Source organism: Micromys minutus, assembly GCF_963924665.1.
Source record: "Micromys minutus genome assembly, chromosome: 23".
NCBI classification, from domain to species: domain Eukaryota; kingdom Metazoa; phylum Chordata; class Mammalia; order Rodentia; family Muridae; genus Micromys; species Micromys minutus.
In genome coordinates this window covers 17381890-17409139 of record NC_137958.1, presented here as the reverse complement: position 1 = coordinate 17409139, position 27250 = coordinate 17381890, and the positions used below count along the sequence as shown (strand labels likewise).

The following is a 27250-nucleotide window of genomic DNA, read 5'->3' as shown; positions in this document are numbered from 1 at the left end:
TTGGTGGAGCTTTTAATTTGGGCTGGCTTACATTTAGTCCATTATCATTATGGTGGGAAGCATGGTGACTTGTAGGCAGATATGGTGCTGCAGAAAAAGCCAAGAGTTCTACATCTGGGTAGGCAGGAAGTAGGAAGAGAGAAAGTCACTCAGCTTGCTTGAGTATTTAAAACCTCAAAGCCCAACCCTAATGACATACTTCCTGGAACAAGATGACACCTATTCCATTAAGGCCACACTTCCAAATAGTGCCATTCCTTTTGTCCAAGAATTCAAACCTATGATCCTATGATCCTAGTGGAGTCATTCCTATTCAAACCACCATATTTTCATTGTTTATTTAACATGCTCAGGATTTGGAAGGTTATAGTTTCTCATTGGTTGATTTTATTGCTGTTAGTCCTAAAAATCTCTAAGACATGACAGAGATGAATGACAAGTAAAAATAGCTCACTTTACAGACACAGAGAAAAAGGAGAAGGTTGTAAGTGAATAGAGAGAAGAACACATTAGAGGCTGGGCTCACAAAATTCTCATCTAAGAAACTACTTAATAATCTGAAGACCCTCACTTTTGACAAATTCATTACCTTCAATTTCCAACTTGGTAAATTACCAAGTAGTCCTTAACAAATAAAACAATCTAGATTCAAATGTGAAATTAGATCAGATTCAGAAGTTTTTTTTTTTTTTTTTTTTTATTACACCTTGTTATCAATAAACATCATGCTGCATGGGTACCAGAATATGAGCTAATTTTGGTATTTGGGGCATTAAAACCAAGGTGCAACCAAGATTTTATCCTCAGGGGTACAACCAAGTTTGTATTATATCCTTAATACTAAAATCTTTATCGGGAGTTGGGAAAGACAGCCAGTCATTCAGTCAAGTTTAGCTCATTTAGCCTAACAAGATGAGACAAATGAGGAGTAACTATAGTATACAAATCCTTTCACTGATCCTATTGTTGTTTCCTCAAGACTTGATCTGGTACCACATTTTATTTTAAAATCACTTCTTAACTTCTTAGGAATGATAGATAAGCTCTGTTTTAATTTGAGTGAAGTTCTGGTAGGGTTATGGGTGTTTTTTGCTATGATGAGTTAATCTGGCACTTAGCATTACATAAAACTAAGAAGGAATAAGTGACTCTTCCTGAGCCTTACAGATACAGATTAGGATGATTGCAGCTAAATAGATTGACCACAGGAATCCCAATGCAGCCATTAGAGAAAGGACAGGAGCTGATGGGGTTTGCAACTTCACAGGAACAACAATATGAATCAACCAGAACCCCAGAGAGCTCTCAGGGAGGAAACCACCAACCAAAGAATACACATGGGGGGAGAACCATGGCTCCAGCCGCATGGGTAGCAGAGAATGACATTGTCTGACATCAACGTGAGAAGAGGCGTTTGGTCCTGTGAAGCCTCATTTCCCCCGTGTAGGGCAATGCCTGGGTGTTGAGGTGGGAGTGGGGGGGGGAGAGGAGCATCCTCATAGAAGCAGGGAAGGAGGGATGGGAGAGGGGAGAACCAGAAAAGGGAATAACATTTGAAATGTAAATACCTAAATTATCTAATATAAAAATAAGAATATAAGTAGACTAGGTGGGGAAATATAAAGAAATAAAATTCTGATATTTTCTCTACCCTCTATATATTTTTCAACTGTGCCAAGTTTTGCTGTGGTTGCTGATAAAAATGAAATCAATTGCTTCCTGTACTAAGCCAGTAAAGAGTCAAAGTATTAAACTGAGACATTTGTGGTCATATCAATTATACCAATAGCACTTTACCCAATACTTCTACTTGCTGTAACAGCCTTTTTGCAAATAGAAATTAAAGCTTTTAATAGAACTGTAAACAAAAAAAAGGGAAATCTGTAAAACTTGCAGGAAGTCTCTTGAGGAAAATATACCATTAGTCCTGTGTAATTCATAAGCTAATATCCTTACATATGCTTGTTTGAAAAGATAGTAAAAGATATTATCTCTTTTTATTATACTGAATTTCTCAGCATTCATAATAATTTTTTCTTCCTATTCAATGTTCTTTTTTAAAAATTTATTTTATTTATTCACATTCCAGTCCAGCTTCCCCTCTTGAACTTCCCTTCTAGAGCTCCTCATCCCATTCCTCTCCCCCTGGCCTTTTAGAGTGCGCTTGCCCCTACTAGGACTTCCCCTTCCCTGGGGCCTCAAGTCTCTTGAGGATGAAGCACATCTTCTCCTACTGAGGGCTGACCAGGCAGACCTCTGCTATCTATGTGAACAGGTCCTTGGTCTGACTTCTGGGGGCTAGCTCAGTGTCTGGGAGCTCTCTGGGTTTTGAGATTGTTGAGACTGCTGGTTTTTCTATGGGATGGTTCTCCCCTTCACCTTCTTCAATCCTTCCCCGAATTCAACCATAAGATTCCCGACCTCAGTCCAAAGTTGGATGTAAGTACCTGTGTCCCTCTCAGTCAGCTGCTCTTAGGGCCTCTCAGAGGACAGCTATCTGTATCACATCATAGCATCCATTATAGTGTCAGGCCTTGGTACCCACCATCACCACTGCCCCTGGCATGAGATGAATCGTAAGATGAGCTGGTTATTGGACCGCCTTTCTCTTAGTCTCTTCTCCATTTTTGTCCCTGAAGTTCTTTTACACAGGAATAATTCTGGTTCATAGATTTTGACTGTGGGATAGTAACTCAGTCCTTACACTTGAGGCCCTATCTACTGGAGGTAGACTCTTTGAGCTCCTTCTTCCCAGTGTTTGGCATTTTGGCTAAGGCTACACACATTGAGTCCTGAGAGTCTCTCACCACTAGTTTCTCTGGTACTTTCTAGATGATGCCTTCTTTTCCGCAAAAGGCTGCTTGTTTCCATTCATTCTCCTGGCCCTCTGGGTTTCTCTCCTGTTCTTATCCTCCATACCTGATCCTGTTACCCCTTTACCCACTACCTTCCCTTTCCCACCCAGATCCCTTCCTCTTTCTGACTTTTATGAATAAGTTTGTTTAAAAGACCATATATTTACTTTAAAGCAGCTTATTTGTTAAAAACATGTTTATAATTTCTTGAAGATATTTAGCCTTAATAACATTGACTTACCTAACAACAAAAATTATTTTAACTTGTTTTAATTTTCTTTATTTCATCTATACTATCTTTTCTTGCCTCAACTGATTATCTTAATGCTGGGTATTAGACTAATCTATCATAAGCAATTTTTTTCCTTCTACAACATGGACTTATTGGTAATATTTTTTTATCTAAATTTCAGTTCAAAATTTTCTAAAGCCCAGACCTCAAGGGCTGGAGAGAAGGATCTGTTGGTAAAGTATTTGCCACATAAACAAGAATATTTTGAGACCAGATCCTTAGTACTTATAAGAACGTTGGGCATGACAATGGTTGTCAGTCATCCAGTGCTTGTGGGAACAGGACAGAGAAATCCAACATGCTTGCTGGCCAACAAGTGTAGCCAGTCACTGCACTCAAATAAGGAGATGTCCTGTTCCAAAACAAGATGATTAGTGATTGAAGAAGACATCAACATCAACTTAGCTTAATTTTCCTGTATTCCAACTTAGCTGTAAGCAGCACAGCCCTAGACCCACATTCTAGCACATATAAAGACCGTGTATTATGATTTTTTTGGTCACCTTTCTATAAATAGTGAGACTGAATATAAATAATTTACGTTTTTGTTCCTAGCAAGTGAATATAGTCAGTGTTCTCTGCCTCTGTGATCTCAGAACTAATTTTCAATGAAAATTGTTTAGGAAAATGGAGATTATTAGACAACAATGTCTGAATCATTTATGTTTCTCTCTTTAAAGGAATCTATCTTCATACCTCTTTTCTTTTCAATCATTCATGAAAGAGTCATAGAATGACTGTTCATTGTGTGGCTTTGGATAAATCATGCCAGTGTCAGTTTCATTCATTTCTATAACAGTTATAATCTGTAATTCTAACATATTTGTAGGTATTCAAGTATATATTTATAAATAGGTACGGGCTGGAAAGATGGCTCAGTGGTTAAAACACTGACTGCTCTTTTAGAGATACTGCGTTTAATTTCTAGCAACCACATGGTGGCTCAGAACCATCTACAGTGTGATTTGATGTCTCTTCTGCTGTGTCTGAAGACAACAACAGTGTACATAATATATTAAACATAATATAAAAAGAAATAAATCTTTATAGATAGGTAGATTAATAGTTAGGTTACTAGCCACTATGTATAATTTTAATTATCTCTTTGTTAGATTCTGGTGTCATCACATCTACAAAAACCTTTAATTATGAAACAGATCCAACCAGGTTTCTACTTATAGTTGATACTGGAGGAGTCATGAGACACGTTTTGACCATTAATATAATTGATGTTCCAGAACCTCCCGACTGTACTATTGACCCCCTCTTTTCTTCAGGCTCAGGTATGATTTTTACTTTTATATTATTTAGTTTCAATAGAAATGTATAGTCAAAGAGATGAAATATTGTATTTAATATGAAAATATTAATATTGGGCAATATTTTATTAGACAAATATATTTAAATACAAATATGCAAACATATGCCAACATAGATATGTATAAGAAAACAGACAAACGCTCACTAGAATAAATTGAAAGTACATTTGCTAGGTAGAATTTTCACTTATTACTTCTGAGCTTAGAAGGCAAACATTAAAATTTAGAAAATATTTCTTAAGGGCATTTATTAAAGAACTAAGACAGGAAGACAGGAGGAATAAATAAATTAATATATTAGTAGATGAATCCTTTTTGGTTAACAAATAAGTGTTTCAGAATCTTAATTTTGTTATATTCACATTTATTTGTTTTTATGACAATATGTCATCATAAAATGTTTTACCTAATGTATTCCACCTTCGCTCATAATTATTTTCCAATAAAGTTATTGTGACAAGTACCTTTAATGTTTTCTCTGTCATGCATTAGATTATTTTAAGTATAAGGCTATTGTCTAATAAATACCATTTTTCACCAAAAACATCCAGTGACAGAGTAGTCTACATATCTTAAAATTTCACCACTTATTTGCCTTTTATTTTCTGGTGATAAGGAGGGTGTGTGGTAAATGACAGTAATAAGTTAATACAGATTGGAAGGTTAGGGCTCGTAGTTTGAACTGTTGAGCCCATGGTCAATTAACTCTGCACATAGAGCAGAAATGTATCAATGAATAACTGAGAGCAAGCAAGTGTATGAAATTTATTTGTGAACACTGAAATTTCAGCTTTATACAGCTTTTTTGTGTCAAAAATGTCTATCTTTATATCTTTCAATAATTTCATTTTAATGAAATTATTTTTAGTTCATGGACCATAAACACAGTGACAGAATTTAAGATGTACCTCATACAAATAAGTTTAAGAATACATAGCATTAAGAGAGAAAGACCAGCCAGCAGCTTATTTCAGTAATCCACGGAGGATATGGTACATTTTGACCTAGGCATGGGGTAAAAATAAAGAGAAATAGTTGCCATGATATGCTTGAATATTAAAATAACCCAATGACAAACTAAATAAAAAGGAAAAAGGAAAGGCCTCAAGTTTCACATTGGTAAAACTAAACTACAGATACTCGAACCTGAGAGGGAAACCAAGGAACAGGCATTTGAAGATACTTGTGATCTCATGTTGAATTTGATTTGATTGTCACTGGATTAGGCAACAAATATAAATAAGGCCTCTAAACATGATAGGTTAGCAGTCTTCCATTGAATGACATCCCCAGTGCAACATATCATATTTGATATGCTCTTGTTAAATATATCAAAGGAGAGATTTAAGTTAGCAGTTGAGCTCAGAGGTCTTGTATAGGGTTATGAAGGTTTTGTAATTGAAACCATGTATTTGGATGAAATCATTCAATTACAGTGGGGACTTAGAGTAGAGAAGGCACACAGCCAAACCTTGAAGAAATACATTTAATGACGTTGGGAACAATGTTAGCCTGCCAAGAAAAGAAAGAGCATGTGCAGTAATGGTAGAGAAAGGAGGGAGTTATACCATGTATGACAAGGGAAAAGAACGTTCCCGGAGCATGCCAGGTGTTTTCTTAATAGAATTACATTCTACAGTTAACTCTAATGGAGAATTACAATGCCCATTACTTCCCCACAAACAATATAAAGAAGCAGAACTAATGAGTCTTGGAACTATGCTACCAGGTCATACGTGTAGAAGCCAGATTGTTGCAGGTTGATCAGTATGATTCCGAGAAAAGAGAACAGTTCTTTAGACCTCTCAATATGAAATTGAACAGAAGGCAGTGGCTGGGTTAGATGGGATTGCAAGACTCTTTTCTGGCTTATTTCTTTTTTAAAAGGAGACATTGCGGTGATTCATAAACAAGCAGAGAGGATTCATTTGACTAGGAGGTTGAGCTCACATGAAAGACAGTGCAAATGGGTCTGATAAAAACACAGCTGGAATTAATGAAAGATATATCAATGTGTGCTTCTCTTTTCTAAAATGTTACATGCCTTTATCATTTTAATTTATTTTCTGTGTTTATCAATTTAAAAAATCTTGAAATTTTACATTTTCTCTCTTTATAATTATTCTTGTACTCTACATTCTAAAAACATTCTAGTGACCTGAGAGTATCTATTTGGAAGACATCTTCGTCACTGAAATTAATGTGTACTTTCATGAAAATACGATTTATTATACCTCTGTTTTGAAGATTAGACTATGAATTTAAACTATAAGTTTCCTTTAAAAAGTATTTTTAACTATATCCTTTTAAAGTTTAAAATCTACAAAGCAAAATCAAACATTAAATTTACTAAATGGGCAATATTAAATATTTTTTAAAATGATCATTAAGATAAATTGGTACTTTTGTATATGAAAGTATTTCTGTTAGATTGAGCTCAGCTATTGCCTTTACTTCCATAGGAACGTTGGTTGCACTTGGAAATGGAATGTGATTTCCATAATGTCCACACAAAAGTATTCTTTTACTTGCTTTTACTACTATAAAAATGTTATTTCCTGACAATTATGTTCAGTTTCTTCTCAAAGGGAAAAGAAGCATGCATACCCATTCTCAGTTGTATATGTTGTAGATTTAATTGGATGAATGGGTCCTTTTTTGTTCTGTTTTTTTCTTTCTTCTCAGGAAAGTGAGGTGTCAGATTCTCTCTCCTGATCTTCTGTGAGTCACTGTACACTTTCTGGATCTCAGACTCTTGAGTCTGATGACTGCTCACTTCTTATTTTGGAATACTCTCCTTTCTAGACTAGGGTTATGAATGTGTTGTTTGTTTGCTTGGTTTTTCTTTTTCTTTTAGAATTACAGAATAAAAGAGGGGGTCACCCAAGACTGTGGGTTCTGAACTTACTAATGGACCCTATTTAAAAATCTGTTTTGCCTTGTCAAAAAACTTAACATATATTCACGAGATTGCCACCTTTGATTTTCCAAGTAGGCAATGTCCATAGATGCTTGAAGTCTTAGGGCAAACCCTTTTATCTGCCCAGTGAATAAAGAAAAATCATGTGTAGAAATATTGACAGGAAATCAAGAACCTGGATGCCAAGTTTGTACCATTTGTCAAGAATGAATCAGTGTACAATAAGTGTTGGGAAGCTCTTTTAGCTGTAGAATGAATTTAAGGTTGAGGAAGGAGTGAAAAGATATTATAAACCCTGGCAATGAAGAGTAGGGAAGAGTTGGAGCCATAGTTAAGCACTGCATGCTCAGGTGTGGAGTTTTACAGAAATACATGTGTTGACATGCTCATAAGCAGTAGGAAGAAGTCAAAGAGATGATGAAGTGAGTAGAAAAGTCAGAGCAACTAAAGCGAAGGGTGGCACCACACAGAGAGAAGGTTTGCCCCTTAGAAAAAAGTTCTTCTACCTTACTGTACAAGGACAAAATATACAGATCTAAGTGGTTATGCAGAACACTGGGGGAAGTTTAGCTCTTACTAGCCTGATTGTTTATTTACTCTGTGATATTTTGATAGTCCTTTTGTAGACTTTATGATAGATGAGAGGAGGCTAAAGGTTTAGGGGGAAAAGGAAAAATATTGTAGAAAGAAAAAAGTGCAAATACGGGATTGCTTCAGAGCATTGAGGGTCCAGAACTTTCAAATCTTTAAAAATTATTTTTGTAGATAATAACTTGAGATCATAAAGACTCAAAACATATCTGACAATGTCCAACATTTGAACAATTCTAAAAGAAGCTTAAATCTAGTGTTCTTATGATTTATTTAGAGCTGAGTTCTAGATGTCTGTTTCTGTCTAGTGATGGGTTACCACGGTCATCTATTTTAAATTTTAATTATTATCTAAAAGTAATCTTATCACTCATTTGACTTTAAGAAATATTTTGGGATGTGTTTTGAACTGTTTCTCTACCTCCCCACGCTACTATACTTTGTGATACTTTGAAAATAATGTTCTGTTTTTTGCACTCTGAATAGATTTAATTTTATTGGTTACAGTTCGCATCATTATTCGACCTGGTGTTAGCATTTTTTCTCTTACAGTTTTTCTGGCTAAGTTTTTGCTTGTATGTATATATATATATATATATATATATATATATATATATATATATATATATGTGTGTGTGTGTGTGTGTGTGTGTGTGTGTGTGTGTGTGTGTGTATGTATGTATGTATATGGCAATATAGTAAAATGAAAACCTAAGACATCGATTACTAAGCTTATTAAGGTTTCATTTTTCATATTGTTAATTCACGTAAGTTACTTTGAAATTTGGGGATGATCTGTCTTCTAATTCTGCTCAGGTGGGTTTTTGTGTGGCATTTCTTCTTTTTTTATTCTTCCTTATTCTTCTTGCATTTTCTTTTCTGGAGAAAATATGGAATACATGTACCTAGGTATCAGCATAATCCTGAGCTATATAAAAATCTCTTAATGATTTCCTTTAAATATTACTAAAATTTAAATTTAGTTGGGCAATTTGGTAATTTGCAATTTTGTTATAATTTCAATTTTGTCTACTTCTTAGATAAGAAGCAAGGAAGTTTAGAATGACTAGCAACTGAACGTGAGCTCATGTTTCAGTCTAATGGAACAACAAACATATATATACAGACATCCCCGCACACACACATGCACACACAGAATCCACAAATGCAAAAGTGTATGTGGAAGTGTACTAATTTCAGATATCCAGAAAACAGTTTACTTAACCTGTCTTTTCATGAGCCCACTCCATCAATCCATGATGTATTTTTTATGTATTTTTTAAAAAGCTTTTGATTCAGTGTTACAAAGAGATGTTTGAAGATTTGTGAGAGTTGGAGGTTTACTATTGTCTATATATACTTCTGTAAGAAACAAAACTCCAGTAGATGTAGAAATATTTTGTGGCTCCCTACTGAATCTTCATGTCATGTTCTTTCTTGCTGAGCTGTAGTTGCTGCTGGCAATTCCACAGAGTAAATTAAGGTTTTATGGCAGAGGAAAGAGAAATGAACAAGATCCCTGTCCTAAATTGTCATTCCTGCCCCACAACAATCTAAAATTCACATTTACCTAATCAATATCTTGTTTTAATGGAATGTTTTTTACTTTGATTTGCTTCACAGCTACATTTGAAATTGCTGAGGACTATCCACTCTTTCAATCCATTTATAAAGTGAACGTAGCAGATGAAGACATTGCACATGGTGACAGGCTGACAGTAGGTGGCCATTATAGTGGAAGATGTATATATTTTCACAGCAGGCTCACAGGGCATAGCCTCTGACACAGTTTATAAGAATAGACAATGCATTTCCAGAAATGTGTCAATGTGTCTATGTATTTTGGCATTTTGCATGACTAATTCATAAGTTTCTAACTTAAAGAGATTTCTTATCTCATGATTGCTTTATATTATAAAGTTTTACATAGACTTCGCAAAAACAACAATAACAGTAACAACAAAAACATCTACTGTTCTATTCAGAAAGTGAACTGCCATTTAAACTCTGAATGATTTCCTAGTTCTTAAACTCGATATATGTTTCTCTTGAACATATACTGAAATCTTGTACTACCAGTTCAGATATTCTCAGAGTGAAGTAACTGCTACTGGGCTGTCGGCTGACCTGGTGTATTCTTGATCTACCCTATACTAGTGGCATGACGTTGGGAAAGTGACAAAATCTTGGCCGCCCTTGATTTTCTCAGTCAGATGATATTTCTTCTTTCTCTACTCCTCACTAGTATATGTGTTATTGTTAGTCAACATGTTAAAATTCTCTGGGGAATAGTCAAAACGTCATTGTTGTAGACTAGCCAATATAAAAAAATGTTACGAAATCTGAGAGCTTTCCCATTAGATAATGTCTTTTCAGTAGATTGAAGAAACATAACCTATGGTCTAGCTGAAAATACTTATTTCAAGTTTCCTATTTGAAGGAACATGAGAAGGATCAGTGGGTGATAGTTTCAAAATACAGTATTTTGAGAATTAGTTAAATTAGTGGGATATTAGATTCATATTAGTGAATTCATAACAGTAACTGGACCTTTTAATAATAAATTATTTTCTCCTTTAACTTTCTTGTCAGATAGTTTTGAGTAAAGATTTATCTAATTTATCCTCTCCTTAAATCACTGGAGAACTTTCAGTAAAGTTGTAAAACCTAGATATCTAGCTGTATTAATATTTGAAATTTTGAATGTGTGTAAGACTTGATTTTTTAAAAATGTAAACTGTCAATAAATTTATTAAGTATTTACATCCTGATATATATATAATTATTTATAGAATCTGAAATAAGCATTTAAAATTCTTTTATGAAAGAGTAATATAGAACTCCATTTAACATTAACAAAGAGAGTGTAAAATATGGTGACCAAGTGAGTTTATTTTCTTTTATCCAAATTACAATATGCCAGTGATTTTATGCCAGTTAGATCATAATGGTGGTAATTATGAAAAATTAAACAGCTTTCTACATGTTTGCCCGATTACTGTACATTAATAACTTTATGCGCCTTTTGTTTCACTTTTGAATAAAAATATACATTTTATTTTCAGTACAACATTGAAACAGAGTTATCTGGACCAAAGAGAGGAGCAAATTCTTTTGGAATAGATCCTGTAAATGGTGTTGTTAGCTTAAGAGGTGAAGATATTTTGGACTTTGATGCTGGATTTCATGTAATTTAATTTTATTTCTCTATTAAGAATGAAAGTAAACTCTTGCTCTCTTGCTCTTGCCTCTTACCCCTTTGTCTCTCCTCTAACCAATCCCTTCCCTCCTCTCCACATGTTCATGGCCAGCCTCTTCTCTTCTCATCTCTTCTCTTCTCTTCTCTTCTCTTCTCTTCTCTTCTCTTCTCTTCTCTTCTCTTCTCTCCTCTCCTCTCCTCTCCTCTCCCCGCCCCTCCCAGCCCCTCCCCTCCCCTCCCCTCCACTCTCCTCTCCTTCCCTCATTTCCCCTCCTCTTCTCTACTCTTCTCTTTCTCTTCCTCTACTGCCCTTTTAACTTCCATCACCATGCCCTGAATAAACTCTATTCTATACTAAGAAAAGAAGAAGGAGAATGGAAGTAAATTGAAAATAACTTTAAACTGTTCGTGAGAAATCAATGACATTGTGGCATTACAAAATGTGAAGGATTTGTGTAGTCTAACCAAATGTCTAGAAATAATCCATTAGTTACCAAAGTATAAGGATTATACCATAGTTATAAAAAGTTATATATACCATAGTTATATAAATAAGCACATCTAAATGACCTATTGGGATAGTTGAGTATGAACTGTAGATGAATATGTTACGACTGCTTTACTGTTATTATGCAATCATCACTGTTTTAGTGATGCCTTCATATATGTTAATTAAGGATGCAGTTGAGAAAATACTGAGTAAGTAGAAACTGTTGGATTTTACTGTAGTGGTTCTCAACTAATGGTATGACCCTTTAATACAGCTCCTTATGTTGTGGTGACCCCTAACAATAAAATTTTATTGCTACTTTGTAATTACTTGATTGTTACTGATATGAATTACAATGTAAATATCTGATATGCAGGATATCTGACATGCAACACCCCCAAAAGGCTGTGACACAAAAGTTGAGAGCCACTTCTCTAGAACAAAAACAAAAATAAAGAGGTTGCTGGTGATATTGAGGAAGATTTAGTAGTTGAAGATGACTTAAATTTTCTAATCTAAAGAAACATAAAAGGCTGATGAAAATAAATGAGTCATTTTACTTTCAGTGTGGAAACACTGAATGTTGATGACTGGTCTAGAAGACAACAGCAGGCTTTAAGTATATCTATTGTAGGAGATTATGTTAGAGAGAAAAGAGGTAGAAGTTAAATATACTATTCCATGGGTGTGCAAGTAGTTCAAAGGTACCCTTCAGGGGCTCCCTCAAGTCTCTGCTGCCTCTTCTCATGTATTCTCCCCCATCTTCTTCAGTTTTCCCAAACTTCTTTCTTCTTTATTCTCAGTATACATTTTGGCAACTAAATTTATTTATTTATTTATTTTTCTTTTAAGCACGTCATTATGATATTTTTTTGTAAATGGCAATATAAATTTTTCTGATTTTATTGGATATATTTTATTGACATTTCGAATACTATCCACATTTCCAGATTCCCCTTTGTATTCCCTATTCCTTCACCCCTGCCCCTGCTTCTTTGAGGGTGTTCATCCCCCCACCCATAACCTCCTCCCTCCCCACCCTGACATTCCCCTACACTGTGGAATCAAGTCTTGGCAAGACCAAGGGCTTCTCCTCCCACTGATGCCCTACAAGGCCATTCTTTGCTACATGCATATTCTTTGGATAGTGCTTTAAACTCTGGGAGCACTGGTTGCTATTGTTGTTCTTATAGGGCTGCAAACCCTTTAAAGTCTTTCAATTCTTTCTCTAACTCCTCTATTGAATACCACATTCTCAGTTCTATGATTGGATGTGAGCATCTGCCTCTGTATTTATTATGCGCTGGCAGAGCCTCTCAGGAGACAACTATATCAGGCTCCTGTCAGGATGAACTTTTGGCATTAGCAGTATTTCTGGGTCTGGTGGCTGTATATGGGATAGATCCTCACTCAGGACAGTCTCTGGATGCCCTTTCCTTCAGTTTCCCCTCGAAGCTTTGTCTCCATATTTCCTCATGAGAATATTTTGGTTCCCCCCTCTAAGTAGGACTGAGGCATCCACACTTTGGTCTTTCTTCTTTTTGAGCTTCATGTGATCTGTGAATTGTATCTTGGGTATTCTGAGCTTTTTAGCTAACATCCACTTATCAGTGAGTGTATACCATGGGTGTATTTTTATGATTGGGTTTTCTCACTCATGGTGATCTTTTCTAGATCCATCCATTTACCTAAGAATTTCATGAAGTTATTGTTTCTAATATCTGTGTCAATGTGTCACATTTTCTGTATCCATTTCTCTGTTAAAAGACATCTGGGTTCTTTATATCTCCTGGTTAGTATGAATAATGCTGGTATAAAACAGTGGATCATGTATCTTTGTATATTGCAGCATCTTTTGGGTATATGCCCAAGAGTAGTATAGCTGGGTCCTCTGGTAGTACTGTGTCCAATTCTCTGAGAAACCACCAGACTGATTTCCAGAGTTGTTGTACCAGCTTACAACACCACAAACAGTGGAGAAATGTTCCTCTTTCTCCACATCCTTGTCAGCATCTGCTGTCACCTGAGTTTTTATATTAGACATTCTGACTGGTGTGAGGTAGAATTTCAGGGTTGTTTTTGCATTTCCTTGATGCATAAGCATGATGGACATTTCTTAATGTCCTCAACCATTTGGTATTACTCACTTAAGAATTTTTTGTTTAGCTCTGTAACCCAAATTTTAATAGTTATTTGATTCCCTGGAGTCTAATTTTTTGAGTTCTTTGTATATATTGGATATTAGCCCTCTATCAGATGTAGGACTGGTAAAGATCTTTTCCCAATCAGTTGGTTGCCATTTCATCCTAATGATCTTGTCCTTTGCCTTACAGAAGGTTTGCAATTTTATGAGGTCCTGTTTGTTGATTCTTGATCTTAGAGCATAAGTAACTGTTTTTTTTTTTTTTTTTTTAGGAAAAATTTCCCAGTGCCAATGTGTTCAAGGGTCTTCCCCACTTTTTTTTCTATTAGTTTTAGTGTATCCGGTTTTATATGGAGATCCTTGATCCATTTGGACTTAGACTTTATATACAGGGAAATAAGTATGGACTGATTTGCATTCCTATACATGCTGACTGATAGTTGGACCAGCATCATTTGTTGAAAATTCGATCTTTTCTCCACTGGATGGTTTTAGCTCTTTTGTCAAAGATCAAGTGACCATACATGTGTGGGTTCATTTCTGGGTCTTCGATTCTATTCTATGGTCTACCTGCCTGTTTTTGTACTAATACTATGCAGTCTTTATGACTATTGCTATCTAACACAGCTTGAGGTCAGGGATGGTGACTCCCCAAGAAGTTCTTCTATTAGCAACTAAGTGTAATACATTGTGCACCGTCCACATCCACTGTTCTTAATTAAGCATAAAAGTTTGTGCATTGTAGACATTTATTCCTGATATTTTCAAGGTTTGTTAAAGACATTATACTATGTTAGTAGTTCTTTTTTTGTATGTGTTTCCAAAAAGACACTTGATAGGAATGGTATATGAGAGGTGAGCAGAAGGACAGGAAACAAACTATACATGCATTTCTGATAAAATTTCTCAGCCCTTTAGAAATTACACTATTTCTTAATAGCCCAAAGGCCTGTGTATTGGGATCATCCCCAAATAGTCTGCTTTGTTAAGACCTTCTTGTTATGTAAAACTCATTATGTTTAATATTTACACATTAGGAAAACTTTAACTATTTCCATGTTACATTTTGTTTTACATGTACTTTATGCTCATTGTAACTAGTAAGATTTCAATGCACACTATCAAACCTTTGAAAAAAATCAAGTACTGACAAACATATGTTTATATAGTTATATGCATAAATGGCTTTAAAATCTGTACATTCATCTCTTTTTTTTTAAATAAAGTTGTTTAATTTAAAAACTTCAGTTCATTCTTTCTTGGGTATAAGTTTCAATATAATATGCATGTATTACCAGTTATCAAATACTATACTATAATTTATAAAAACCTCTCTTCCAGACTTTTCAGCTGACAGTGAGAGTGACAGATTCAGCAGGTTTGTTCTGTCAAGGGACAATAATTATCAACATTAGAAACATAAATGACGAGACACCTCAAATTGAGTAAGTACATTTATTTCAAAAAATAAGCATAGGAGAGTAGATAAAACAAAGTTTTTGTGTATATTAAAATGAAAATAGGGTCTTTGATAATGGAGAATATGATAGCATGATCTGTCAGAGACATATTAATATATATTTCTAACTGACATGTGTGTATTTATATACAGCACATAAAATGTATTAGAAAATACTCAAAGAAAATTTAGAAGTGATTCTTCTATAATGTGATAGAAAGATTTCATTGTGTTTCTGTTTCTATTCTCCAAAATTTTCAAAGCTATTTTACTGATTTCTAATAATGATACTGGCCTCAAGCAGTTTAAAAATATTTAAGAATTTTATTTTTATATTTTCAAGTACACGTTGAATTAAAATATTTGTACATTGTGAATTGATACTTTTCACACTTCAAAAGGTAGTAATTAGAATATTTGGCTATAACAGAAAAGTAGTAAAATAGTTTTCAAATTAGTAAAGACAAAACAGCTGTAGAATTAAGGTTGCTTTCCTTAGGTTAGCAAGTTATGTCTGCATAGAAACTACAGGAAGAATTTGAGTTTCTGCTTTCACCTGGTTACAGTATCTGAGAAACTAAAAAAAATGTAAAGGTTTCACAATCCCTTACTTCTGAAAATAGTTAATCTGTATGTCTATCTATGTTTTCTCTAAAAGTAACATCATGATTTAAGAATAATTCTTTGTTGCTCTTTAATAAATATAATATTATTACCCATTTAACAGAATCTAATACTAGGCATATATGAGACATGGCCAAATTAATAAACAGTTTTCAGTACATTTTTCATTAAAAAGAAACATAGCCTTAAGAAATAAGTCAACAGAAAAAAAAGTGACCCAAAGAGTTCTAGTATGTTATTATTATGGGTGCATTATATTTATTATATTAGGTGAGAAAAGGGAGCCAAGTGTGATATGATCAGGAATGTCACTGTCACTTGTAAGAAGAGCATCACACAGTCAAATATCCCGTCCTTGTACCATACATGATACATAGTTTATCAGTTGGTATGATACCTGAAAATATCCAAATAAATAGACTCTTCTTTCCGAAATAGACTAGAGATGATCAGGAACATTGTTGAAGGTGCGGACAGGTAACGTTACAGAAATTGACTTCATAACTTGCTCCAAGTTAAAGCTTTGGAAAGCAATGCACTCTACCAGATTACAAGATGAAAATAAAGAAACTCATTGTCTTATGCTCATTTTCCAGCAATTCCACATATTATCTATCTGGAATAATTGACAGGTGTCATTCCATTCTCTTGTTTCTTCGTCTATCTCTTATTTCATGACAAAATTCCATTCTTTTTTTCTGCTTAAAAGCATGTAACTTTGTGCCACAAACAACTTTTCTCAACACTTTACTAGGTTTGTAGCTCTTACATTTTTGTCAAGCATGAATAAGAATGCTATCTTAAATCCAGAAATTCTTTTAGTTTATATATCAACAATTACATTGTAAAATGGTTGTTTTCACTTTTTTTTTCACAATTTTATTCTCAGGCCATTTCCTATGGATTCAATTAATGTGACTGAGAAAAAACCCATTGGAGATTTTGTGGCAAGGGTAAAAGCTACAGACCGTGATGAGGGCAGCAGCATCATCTATTCCTTTAAGACCCAGCAGGAAATGTTTGGTTTAGACCCTTGTAAGTTTTAGATAAATTCATCTAGACTACTTTAGCTAAACATAACCAATCTCTACACTCTCTGGGGAGTTTGGGCTGGTAGAATTACTTTTTCAAAATTAAACACAGCAGAGGAAATAGCAAAAACATGTGACATTTATACTTATGACTTTCCTACTTGTTAAAACACAGTCTCATGTCATAGCGAGAGATATAAAACTTTACCTCCACCATAGACATTATTCTTCAGAGACAATTTATATAGATATCTACGGGACACGTAGCTATCTCTTTGGTCCTATTTGGAAAAATTGGGACTTTTTTCAGATAATTTAATCTTAATTATTTGATTAACGATTAATTTTGTTTACATGGACAGAATTGTTACTCTGAAATATTGTACCTGTGCTTTGTGTTATACCTGGCAAAATCAAATATGAGCACTAAAGAGAAAAACAGAAGCATAAATATATTGTTGGAGAAGACTGTTTTTAAATAGGGTATGGTCTCTATTTAATTCTAGAATTTGAAGTCATGAAAGGAAGATATGAAGATATGAAATAGAAAAACTTAGGGTTTGATATTTCAATACAATTTAATAAAAAAGCAAAATTTGAATACAAAAGGCCAGATACAATTCCATTAACATGACTTGGCCTGTGAGACTCTTTGTCGCTTATTTAGATGGTGTTGGTAACCTATAGAATGTGATTCCTTCTGCTTCAGACCTTAGTATGCACAATTACTACAGCAGTCAGAAAAGCTGGAAGATGCAACAGATGTGTACAATCTGAGGCCCACTAGATCTATGAATGTGGAAAATGCAAAATTATACACATAAAACATTATGAGATCTTTCTGTATCTCTGTCTGTCTCTGTCTCCTTCTATCTCTGTCTCTGTCTCTGTCTCTCTCTCTGTCTCTCTCTGTCTCTGTCTGTGTGTGTTTGTCTGTTTTAATTTTTCTAAATATATGTAAAAAGTATATAAGGCTGCTGCTACCTTCCCAACCTCTCTTTGTGGACCACCAAAATCAGAGAATAGACTTGTCAAATTGACACAATACAAAGCTATCCTACTGATTAACCAATATTTGAAAAAAATTGCATCTATAGTTTTCCATTTGTTTATAAATTTTCAATTTTAAATATTAGTGGAAAAGGAGAAAATGAAAATGTTAGGGGATCCCAAAATCTTAGAAAAGTACTGAAGACATATGCAATATATCAAAGTAAAGCATTTCAAAGCAAGAAGAACAATTTTTTTATTTTTTTTTAGAGGAAAAGTAGGTCGTGGCTCCAGGAATGAACAGTCACCTCATTTAACAAGAGTTTCTTGTTTAGTATGACATTTAAGTTGTTCTTCCTTGCATATTTGAGTGAAACAAAATGACAGAAGCTTGTTATCAGAAGAAAATGAATACTTGGGATGAGTTATTACACTCGCTACTATAATATATTTACAGTTAATATTAATTGTGACCTCATATATATGGTATTTTAGAGTAGCACTGCTACTTTCCATATATGGTAGACAAATATATGATAATTTAAAAAGATTTAGAGAAAATTGTAATCAATTAAGCCTTAGTATAATTTTTATAATATAATTATATATATAATATAACTAAGCCTTAATATAATTTTTATAATAAACATGTAGTAAAGAAAAAAGCTTTATAAATATTTACCAGGGATATATACTTGAAATACATTATTTTCTTGTACAAATTTAGACAGCATCATGATAAACTAACATGAATAATTATTTGAGTTTAATTATTTTTATTCCCTTTCTTAGTCACAGGGATAATCACTGTTCTTCAACCTTTGAGTCTTGACAGTCCAAGTAATCCCAGATTCTACCATTTGGAAATTGAAGCCAGAGATGATGTAAACAACACCAGCTCATATATGTTCACAGTTTTTGTAGAAAATGTTGATGACCCTATTTTCTGTGATCCAACTTTTTCAACAGGCACAGGTATATTACAAATCTATTTCATTTCAAAGATTCAAGAAACAGTGCCCTGTGGTGAGTAGCATGGAAACATAGCTGAGCTTTCTTGGTGATTTCTCTTAGGGCGAAGGGTGCTGAGGACTGAATCTATGACCTTATGCATGTAGAGGCATACTCCATCACAGAGCCGGTTCTAGTTCAAGTTCTCAAACAATAACTCACTTCTTAACTCAGGCTGGGCTTAGATTTGTGATCTTCCTACATCATTCTCCCAGTGTATGCCAATAAGCTTGAAAATGTTTAGTAACAACAATCAATGAAAAAAAGAAGGTCATTTTGAATTTGAATATAGGAGGATTCAAAAAGTAAAAAATAAGGAATAATTTTACAAATAGAAAAGCTAGATAAAAGGAGAGGTGGGCTACAAAATAAGGAAAAAAGCATCTGCATATATAAAATTCCAATTGTCTTTATTAGGCTGTGTGATAGATAGAGGAGAACAGTAATAGAAATAGTATTTTAAGTGCTTTTGTAACATACGGTTTAATATGTTCCTCATAAGTTGTTAAATACATAAAATTTAAACAAGAAAATACAATTTTCATGACTGGAGAAAAATTTTAGTCAGTAAAGTGAATTTTGCAAGTATGTTAAATCCCCTGGAACCCATGTCAAACAAAACAAAACAAACAAGCAAACAAATTACAGCTGCTGCCCTGTGTTTATAATCCTAATGCTGGTGAGTCAGAGTTTGCAGTGTCTCTTGAGAATCTTGACCATTCAGTCTAGCCAATTGGCATGCTCAAACTTAGATAAAGAACTATTGAGAGCAGGAGAAATAGTATTTCTTGATTTAATAACACACCAGTAGGTCATCACATGCCATAAGGTCACCAATGAAAATGTATACATACAAGTAACATTACACAGACTGGGAAGATCGTATTTATGTATTCAGAAATGCCCCCCCCCCACATGCAACAAAATTGACAAAAGCCATATTTTAAAAGAGACCAAGGGAATCTAAGTTTGTATTTGGAAGGAGAAAAGTGATGAAGAAAAGTTGTGTTATTAAATTATAATCTCAATTTTTAAAAAATACAGTAAAATATGGCAAATCATACATGGCTCTTGGTGCACACTAGCTTTCTATCTTAGTAGTCATGAAGATAATATCTTTTTGGATGACTATGAAACGATTTGATGTTCTTGGTAATTTGATTTTAGTGTCTCCGCATTATAGTAAACTTTTAAAAGATGCGCATGAATCTCAAGGTCATGCTGACCTGATTTCTACCATGGACTTGGCATAACTCCTAAGATATGCTGGAGATCAGGGAGTCTTTGTCCCATCATATTGGTGGTTTCCTTGCAACTAAGGCAAAGCAAGAACAACGCACTGTAAATGAAACAAAGCATACAATCCTGTGAGCAATCCCACAAAAGACATTACCACAGTTTGAATGTTGATGATTTGACATATATCTAACCAACTCAGTTTCTGCCTTTAGTTTCCCTGAGGTGACAGCTATCCAGAGTAAATCACAAAACCTGATCATGTATCCAGTGTAGAGCAAAGGTTCAAAATAAACTAATCTTGAATCATACAAAAAAAATGTTTATTTGATATCCTCAGAAATACGAGAAAAAAAAACATGAGGATTTCTGGGATCACCAAAATAGGTAATAAAAAATATCACAGAATTGGAGGGATTGCTCAGTGGTTAAGAACACTTGATGCTCTTGTGGAGAGTCTAGGTTTGGTTACTAGAATCCACATAATGGCTCATGGCCATAGTCAAATCAGTTCCAGAGAATCCAGCCTTTTTTTTGCTTCCTTGTGTCTAGTCATACACAAGGCATACATATCTATATTCAGCTACTTACATGTAATAATGAAATAAATGTAATAAATAAATATTTTAAAAACCCACCAGATTTAGTGTTAAACTCATCTGCACAGTAAGCAAAAATCCTCAAATAGCAGATTCTACAAAATATTTAAATGTGCCTTGTACATAATTAGCTCCAAACAATATAGATTAATTCATTTAATTCCGGCTGGATCAATTGGATGTTAGCAATTTTGTCTTCTTAGCTTGTCTCTGAATGCTTTCCTTCTATGTACTTCTTTTTCGTTCCTTCTTTTAATGTCTCTCTGTGTGTGGAGGGTGTGACTGAATGCATGAACGTACCACACATTTCTAAAGATAAATCGGTTTTTCTTCAGATGAAGAAACACTCAGTGGTTTATATATCCATGTATACATCTGTCTTATTTTATTTGGGTATGAGACAGAGTCACACTTGATTACATCAGAACCAAGATAAAGTGCACAGTTTGCAGAGAGCAGTATTTGTTGAGTTATGTGAGATATGTACATATTATACTCACTACTCACAACCACCTTAATGTTGAATGAACACACAGTTTATCTCCACTGCACAAATAAGAATGGAGATGCATTATGAATCAAACACATTTTCTTACCTTCACTTTTTGCGTCTACTTTTATGCATTACTATGGGAAAAAATTTAAAAAAATCAATATTCTTGCATATGTGAATCTAAGTCAAAGTATCTTCATACCCACTGGTGTTTCAGACACTGAGCATCTATGTCTCATTCATTACATCAACCAGATATGTGAATTCAAACATAAAAATCTGAGTTGTCTTGACAGTTTTAAATATCACAACTTAAAAAGCAGTAATCTGGGCTGGATGTTCTCTGGTTAGAGTCCCAGCTATTAAGGGAGTTGAGACAGGATTATTTTAGTCCCTTCACTAAAAATAAGCCTGGAAAGCTGAGTTAAATCTCATGTGCTTTTATGTAAACAGTGGTGGGGAAGGGTGCTCAGTGCTTATGTGCCTGCTATGCAAGCTCAAAGACCTGGGGTTTTCCCCAGAATATCCACAAAAGTGGAGTGTTACGGGGTCCATCCATAAATCCATTACTGGGAAGATGAACGAAATACCAGGGACTCCCTGGCCAGGGAGTACATCTCAAAGTGAGAACTGAAGTTAATTAAGAAAACTGGTTTCAACAGCAACAACAGCACAACAACAACAACAACAACAACAACAACAACAACAACAACAAAAAAAAAAACAATAAAACATAGTATAGCAATGCATGAATAGAAAGCCAATGTTAATCTCTTACACTCACATGTGCCTGTGTGGGCAACCATAACAGTAAACATGCGTACGCCTCACCCCTAAGATGTAAATAAAGTTAAAGGAAAAGATCAATATTGATGTTCACGTGAATAAACATTTGTAGTGTTTTCTAGAGCAAGCACCCTTTAGGAAATGACTCACTAGAGACTTTTATAGCCCGGTGACTTAGAGGCCATGGGAAGCAAGAGGGGAAAGAGACATGTTGCATTTAATTACTTGACTTGTAATGACGTGTGTGATTGTGTAGGTATTTCCGTGTCTGTTGCCGAAAATATCCCCTCATCTGCTTTTATATATGCAATTCTTTCAAGAGATCCAGATCTGGGACAAGAGGTTGAAGTAAGTTTGCCATCATCATTAATGTTTTTCCCAGTGTTTCAAAAGTGGAATCCACTTCTTAAGGTTCAGTGAGTAAAAAATTATTTTCTCAGGTTTCAAGGAAGCATGTCGTTGTACCTTAGGGTGCGAACCGAAGTGAGATAATGATTCACACTTGAGAATATAGCAGCAAAATAAAACAAATAAGAGAGAAAATGAAAGCCATAGACCTAAAATCACCTGAAAACACTGTAAGGGGAAAACATCTCATTACTACATTTATCTCATGGTGCTTGTGCACTCTAGAATGTTCTATTACCGTTTTCATTCATTTATTTATTCATTTATCTCCAAAATTCACATAATACATGTATTTTTGACATTCTTATTCTTTTGGCTTCAGCAATAGTTTGTTAAAAAAATCAAAAATTAATAAGTAATGGATGATAAAATACAGTTTAATGAGAGAAGAAAGAAATTTATCATTGTATTTTCTCTAAATTTTATGGTGTAATATATCTCATAATCTAATTATACTCATGAGCAAATTTAGTTTTTAATAGTATAATACATCATATTAATAGATTAAAGTATTCTTTTATAATTTTAATAGTTTAGTCAATTTCTTGATACAACAGGCAAGAGTCTCTTTTTTAATTATGGTTATATCCATTGATTTATAAACAAACATCAATATGGCTAATGCTAAAGTTTGAAGTGTAGCTGTCATAACTTTTTAGTCTTTGTAAAATTTTATTCTGATTTAATTATGAAGCATTGGTTACAACACTAAGATCTATTTATTTTTCCTTACCAAGTTTTTAGACTGAGAAAAACTACAAGTTAAAATATAGTGTCTTCTTACTGGACACAAAAGTTCATTTGTGAGAGTCTGTTGTTATGGTGCGGGCAGAGCTTAAGAATGTAAGAATGTGCCCGGCGATTATGGGAATATATATTTATGTGTCTATGTACACATTGTATGTATGAGTAAACATACATATTTTCTGTGAGTGGAATTATTATAAAATTTAGATTAAAAGTTATTCAAGTCAGAAAAAATGCAAGACTTCGAAGGCAATAATTTATACCAAATCCGAAATCATCATAACATGAGAAGAAATTAAAGATTTTATTTAACATAAAAATGTTTAGTGTGTTCTAATCTAAAGTAAGGGAACTTTGGCTCTTCAGCAAAAGCCAAGTAAAGTAAACCAATAGGTCCACCAACACAGCTGTCAGAACTCTTCTAAGCATTAGTCAAACCTCCCAGGTTTTCTTTGTCTTTGAACAAGAATCAGGGTGTATTTTTATTGTCTTTTTACAATTCACCCTTTTAATGAATTTGTTTTTATTCCCATTAGCATTTCTCTTAAGTTAGGGCACTATTTCCCTGCTATTAGTTTGGGAAATAACAGAAAACACCATGTCATTGATCATAATAAAACAACCTACTAGTGTAAAACACTATTTTTAATTTGTTTTTAATCTGTAAAATCAATACTGGGGAGAGATTGAAAGATTTCTCTCAGATTGTTTGTTGTATGTACCTCTTGATAAGTCCTTCTTTGATGTACGAGAGGGAATGGGGTTTTAGAATTTTTTTTTAAAAAGCTGTCATGGTAACACTAGAAAGTAAACTAATTGTGAAACCAGTGAAAGCCACTTAAAATGCCCTGGTACTTAAGTTCGAAACAAAAATATGGGGAAAGTACATCTGAGAACGTGAAGGAATGCTTGCAGTGTTTTTGAAGTCTAGATATAAAAGCTAATTCGGATTTTATTTATGGGTACTGTCTTCACAAAGTCAAACTGAATGTAGCTTTTGCCAAATAATGGTATCAAAAACGTCAGTTCAAAATGTATGCTTTTCCAACAATATATCAGCCGTATTTGTGGGTTTTGTTGCAGTTTTTAATATTAAATTCTTCAACCAATGCCACTGCCTACTTTGCTTTGGATTCACATAGTGGTGTTATTTCTAAAACCGTGGAACCGCTGTTGGATTATGAAACAGACCCTAAGGTGAGAACAACCAGTACTTTAATAGAGGGCGTGATCTGGGCATACCATCTAGTGCATTCTGTAGGATAGACAGAGAGAGAAGGAAGACCGTTGTAAAGAAAGCAAAAGTGACAGAAGATTGGGAAAGCTGCAGATGCCACGGAAGTGAAAAAGGATGAGACAGAAACAGCACAGAACAAGACAAAAATGAACATCATCAGAGCAGACAAACAGGACCCAAGAGCACAGAGCTGATTCTGGAAGTGAGCTGTGGGTCAGATTTCTCTAGGATTCCTGGGCCTCCCCTTTCAGGACTCTCTCCTCTGTTCCATCACTGGTCCTGCACAGGGATGCCATTTCTTGTCGAACATGAAAGTTCCTCTAATCCACCTTCACATAAATGTAGCTGCATTGCATTAATTTTAAATTAATATACACTATTGTGGTCTACCAAGCAAGTTCCAGGACAGTCAGCTCTATAAATAATAACCATGTCTCAAACATAGCAAGGCAAAACAAATAAGCAAAACAATCAGCCCCACCTCTCTATGGACTCACCTACCAACTGCAAATATTCTTTCTATGCCAGCTGTTGTTTTCACTCTTACTCTTACTTCTATAATAATTCATGTTGAATTTTTCTTCTTTTCCTAAGAAATCATGTACCCCCACCTGCTTTACATATTTTCTAAATAAACTTTATATATATATATACGCACATAGTAAATAGTCACCAGTGCTACTCACAAAAGCTGGAACTTTTTTTGGGGGGGGGGTCCTATTCTTTCCCATTTATAAACAACTAAATTATTTATTTTTATTTATTTTTTCTCTCTTACAACTTTATTTGTAAAAAAGAGGGATACATATACAGATTTTAAAGGCATTTTGGCATAACACTACCTGAATATTTTTTGTCAGTACTTAATTCTTTTAGAGGTTTGATAGCATGCATTGAAATCCCACTAGTTACCATAAGCATAAAGTACATGTAGGACAGAACATAACATGGAAACAGTTTTCTTGGTGAGTATAGATTAAACATAATAATCATTGAATACCAAAAATTGCCCCAAAGCTATATTCTTAGCTCTTGGATTATTAGTGATTTAAGGTCCAGTTGTACACTCTGAGAGGGTGCTATACATTTTTTCCCCTAAGAAAAACTGGGCTTTCTTTTCTCTTTCTTTTTTCTTTTTTCTTTTTTTTTTTTTTTTTTTTTTTTTGGCCTTTGTTTTTCTTGAGCAAAAAGCTGGAAACTTGATGCGCATTGTACAGTATATAGGCAGCTCAAGGCTTGAGAGTGCATTTTCCAAGTTATGTATTATATCTAATAACAATTTACTGTTTTAAATGAGCCAATGAGTTTTATGGGTGTTAACTATGGGAATATGGGTGATGTGTTATTTAAACTAGCAGAAATGACTCAAAGTCACTGAATCACCTAAGCCCACCCTAGCACTGGTGACTACTCACAAAAGCTGGAAACCTGAAACACACTGTACCGTATATAGGCAGCTCAAGAGTTTTGAGGATGTATTTTACAAGTGACTCAGTTGGTCTAAATCTCTTCTAGGCAGTTCTGCTGGTCTGAGCTAGTTGTCTTTGCAGCCTGACTTGCCTGAGAGTATCCCTCAGCTGGTCTTGATTTGTTATTCTGAGAGAGAGGGGCCTATTGGATCGGGTTGGTTTCAGGAATGTTCTGATGTTTTTTGAGTTGTTTATCTTTGTCTTAAAGATCCCCTGTGCAGTATGGAATGTTTCAGTTGCAATGAAAATACTACAGGCAGCAAGACACTGGCATGGCCTCCATATATTGAATGTATATTTTTATACATGATTACTGCCATCACCACCCTCCTACACAAATACACTCTGCTGTGCTATACTATACTATACTATACTATACTGTGAATAGTATAAAGTATGACATTGTATTGAATTTTCGTAAATCATTTCAGAATCATCCTCATCTGTTCTGCATTTAAGCTATTGTGATGTATTAGCTTATTATTATTATTATTACTATTATTATAAAATTTTCTACATTTTATAGTAGTAAGATAAACTGTATCTCTTCAGATATAAATGTAAAATATATATTTATTGTTTTTGGTTTGATATTTTATTCATTCATTGATTTTTTTATTTTACTATGTGGAATGAATTCTTAAAGTTTTTAAAATAACAGGTAATCTAACAAAGTTTATCAATCCAACAGCATTGTGTTGCCTGAAGTTTCTGTGTATGTGTGTGTGTGTGTGTGTGTGTGTTTGTGTGTGTGTGAATGTCTATATTTTAGAAGAAAAATGAACCAGAAAATTAAGTCTGATACAATGAAAGTTGTTCTGACTTACTTGGAAGAGCGCATGACATACCAGTTTGTAAATAGGTATTAAACTTGAAGTAAGCATTCAGATAAATATTAAAGACAGTAAACAGTCTTGTTTGGTTATCTGTGTTCATTTATTGACCATAAACATTTTTTGGGAAGAAGTTAATCTATTTTCTTTCCACAAACCAGGAAACTCAGTACATATATTAAAATGTAAGCTTAACTTCTAATCATTCGATTTTTTCTCTTAGCTTAACTTTACTAATTGCCTAAATTGGTTTTCTACTGCTATGCTATGATTATGACCAAGGCAATTTAGAAAGTTTTTAATTTGGCTGAACAGTTCCAGGTTAAAGTCCATGGTGTTGAGCAAGGACATGACAACAGAAACAGCTAAGAGATCACATCTTTAACCACCAAGGGGAAAAAAAAAAAAAAAGCAGACAGGGCAGGGGAAAGCTAACTGGGAATGATGGTAGTCTCTTGAAACCCCAAAGACCCCTCCCACTGACCTTCAGAAGGCCACACCTTCTAATCATTCCTAAT

At 34.3% G+C, this 27250-nt stretch overlaps 1 protein-coding gene across 1 annotated transcript in view; it reads left to right on the top strand.

The window, feature by feature from the left end:
• The window catches only part of LOC308435642 (cadherin-related family member 3-like), a gene marked incomplete at both ends in the record, with an annotated part of 100756 nt that overhangs the window by 6341 nt on the left and 67165 nt on the right, over window positions 1-27250 (top strand). The window contains 7 exons of the mRNA XM_080936363.1: window positions 4260-4430; window positions 9601-9695; window positions 11043-11165; window positions 15151-15254; window positions 16782-16927; window positions 18706-18888; window positions 22295-22386. Coding sequence (XP_080792489.1) covers window positions 4260-4430; window positions 9601-9695; window positions 11043-11165; window positions 15151-15254; window positions 16782-16927; window positions 18706-18888; window positions 22295-22386 — 914 coding nt within the window. The remainder of the gene's footprint in view (window positions 1-4259; window positions 4431-9600; window positions 9696-11042; window positions 11166-15150; window positions 15255-16781; window positions 16928-18705; window positions 18889-22294; window positions 22387-27250) is intronic.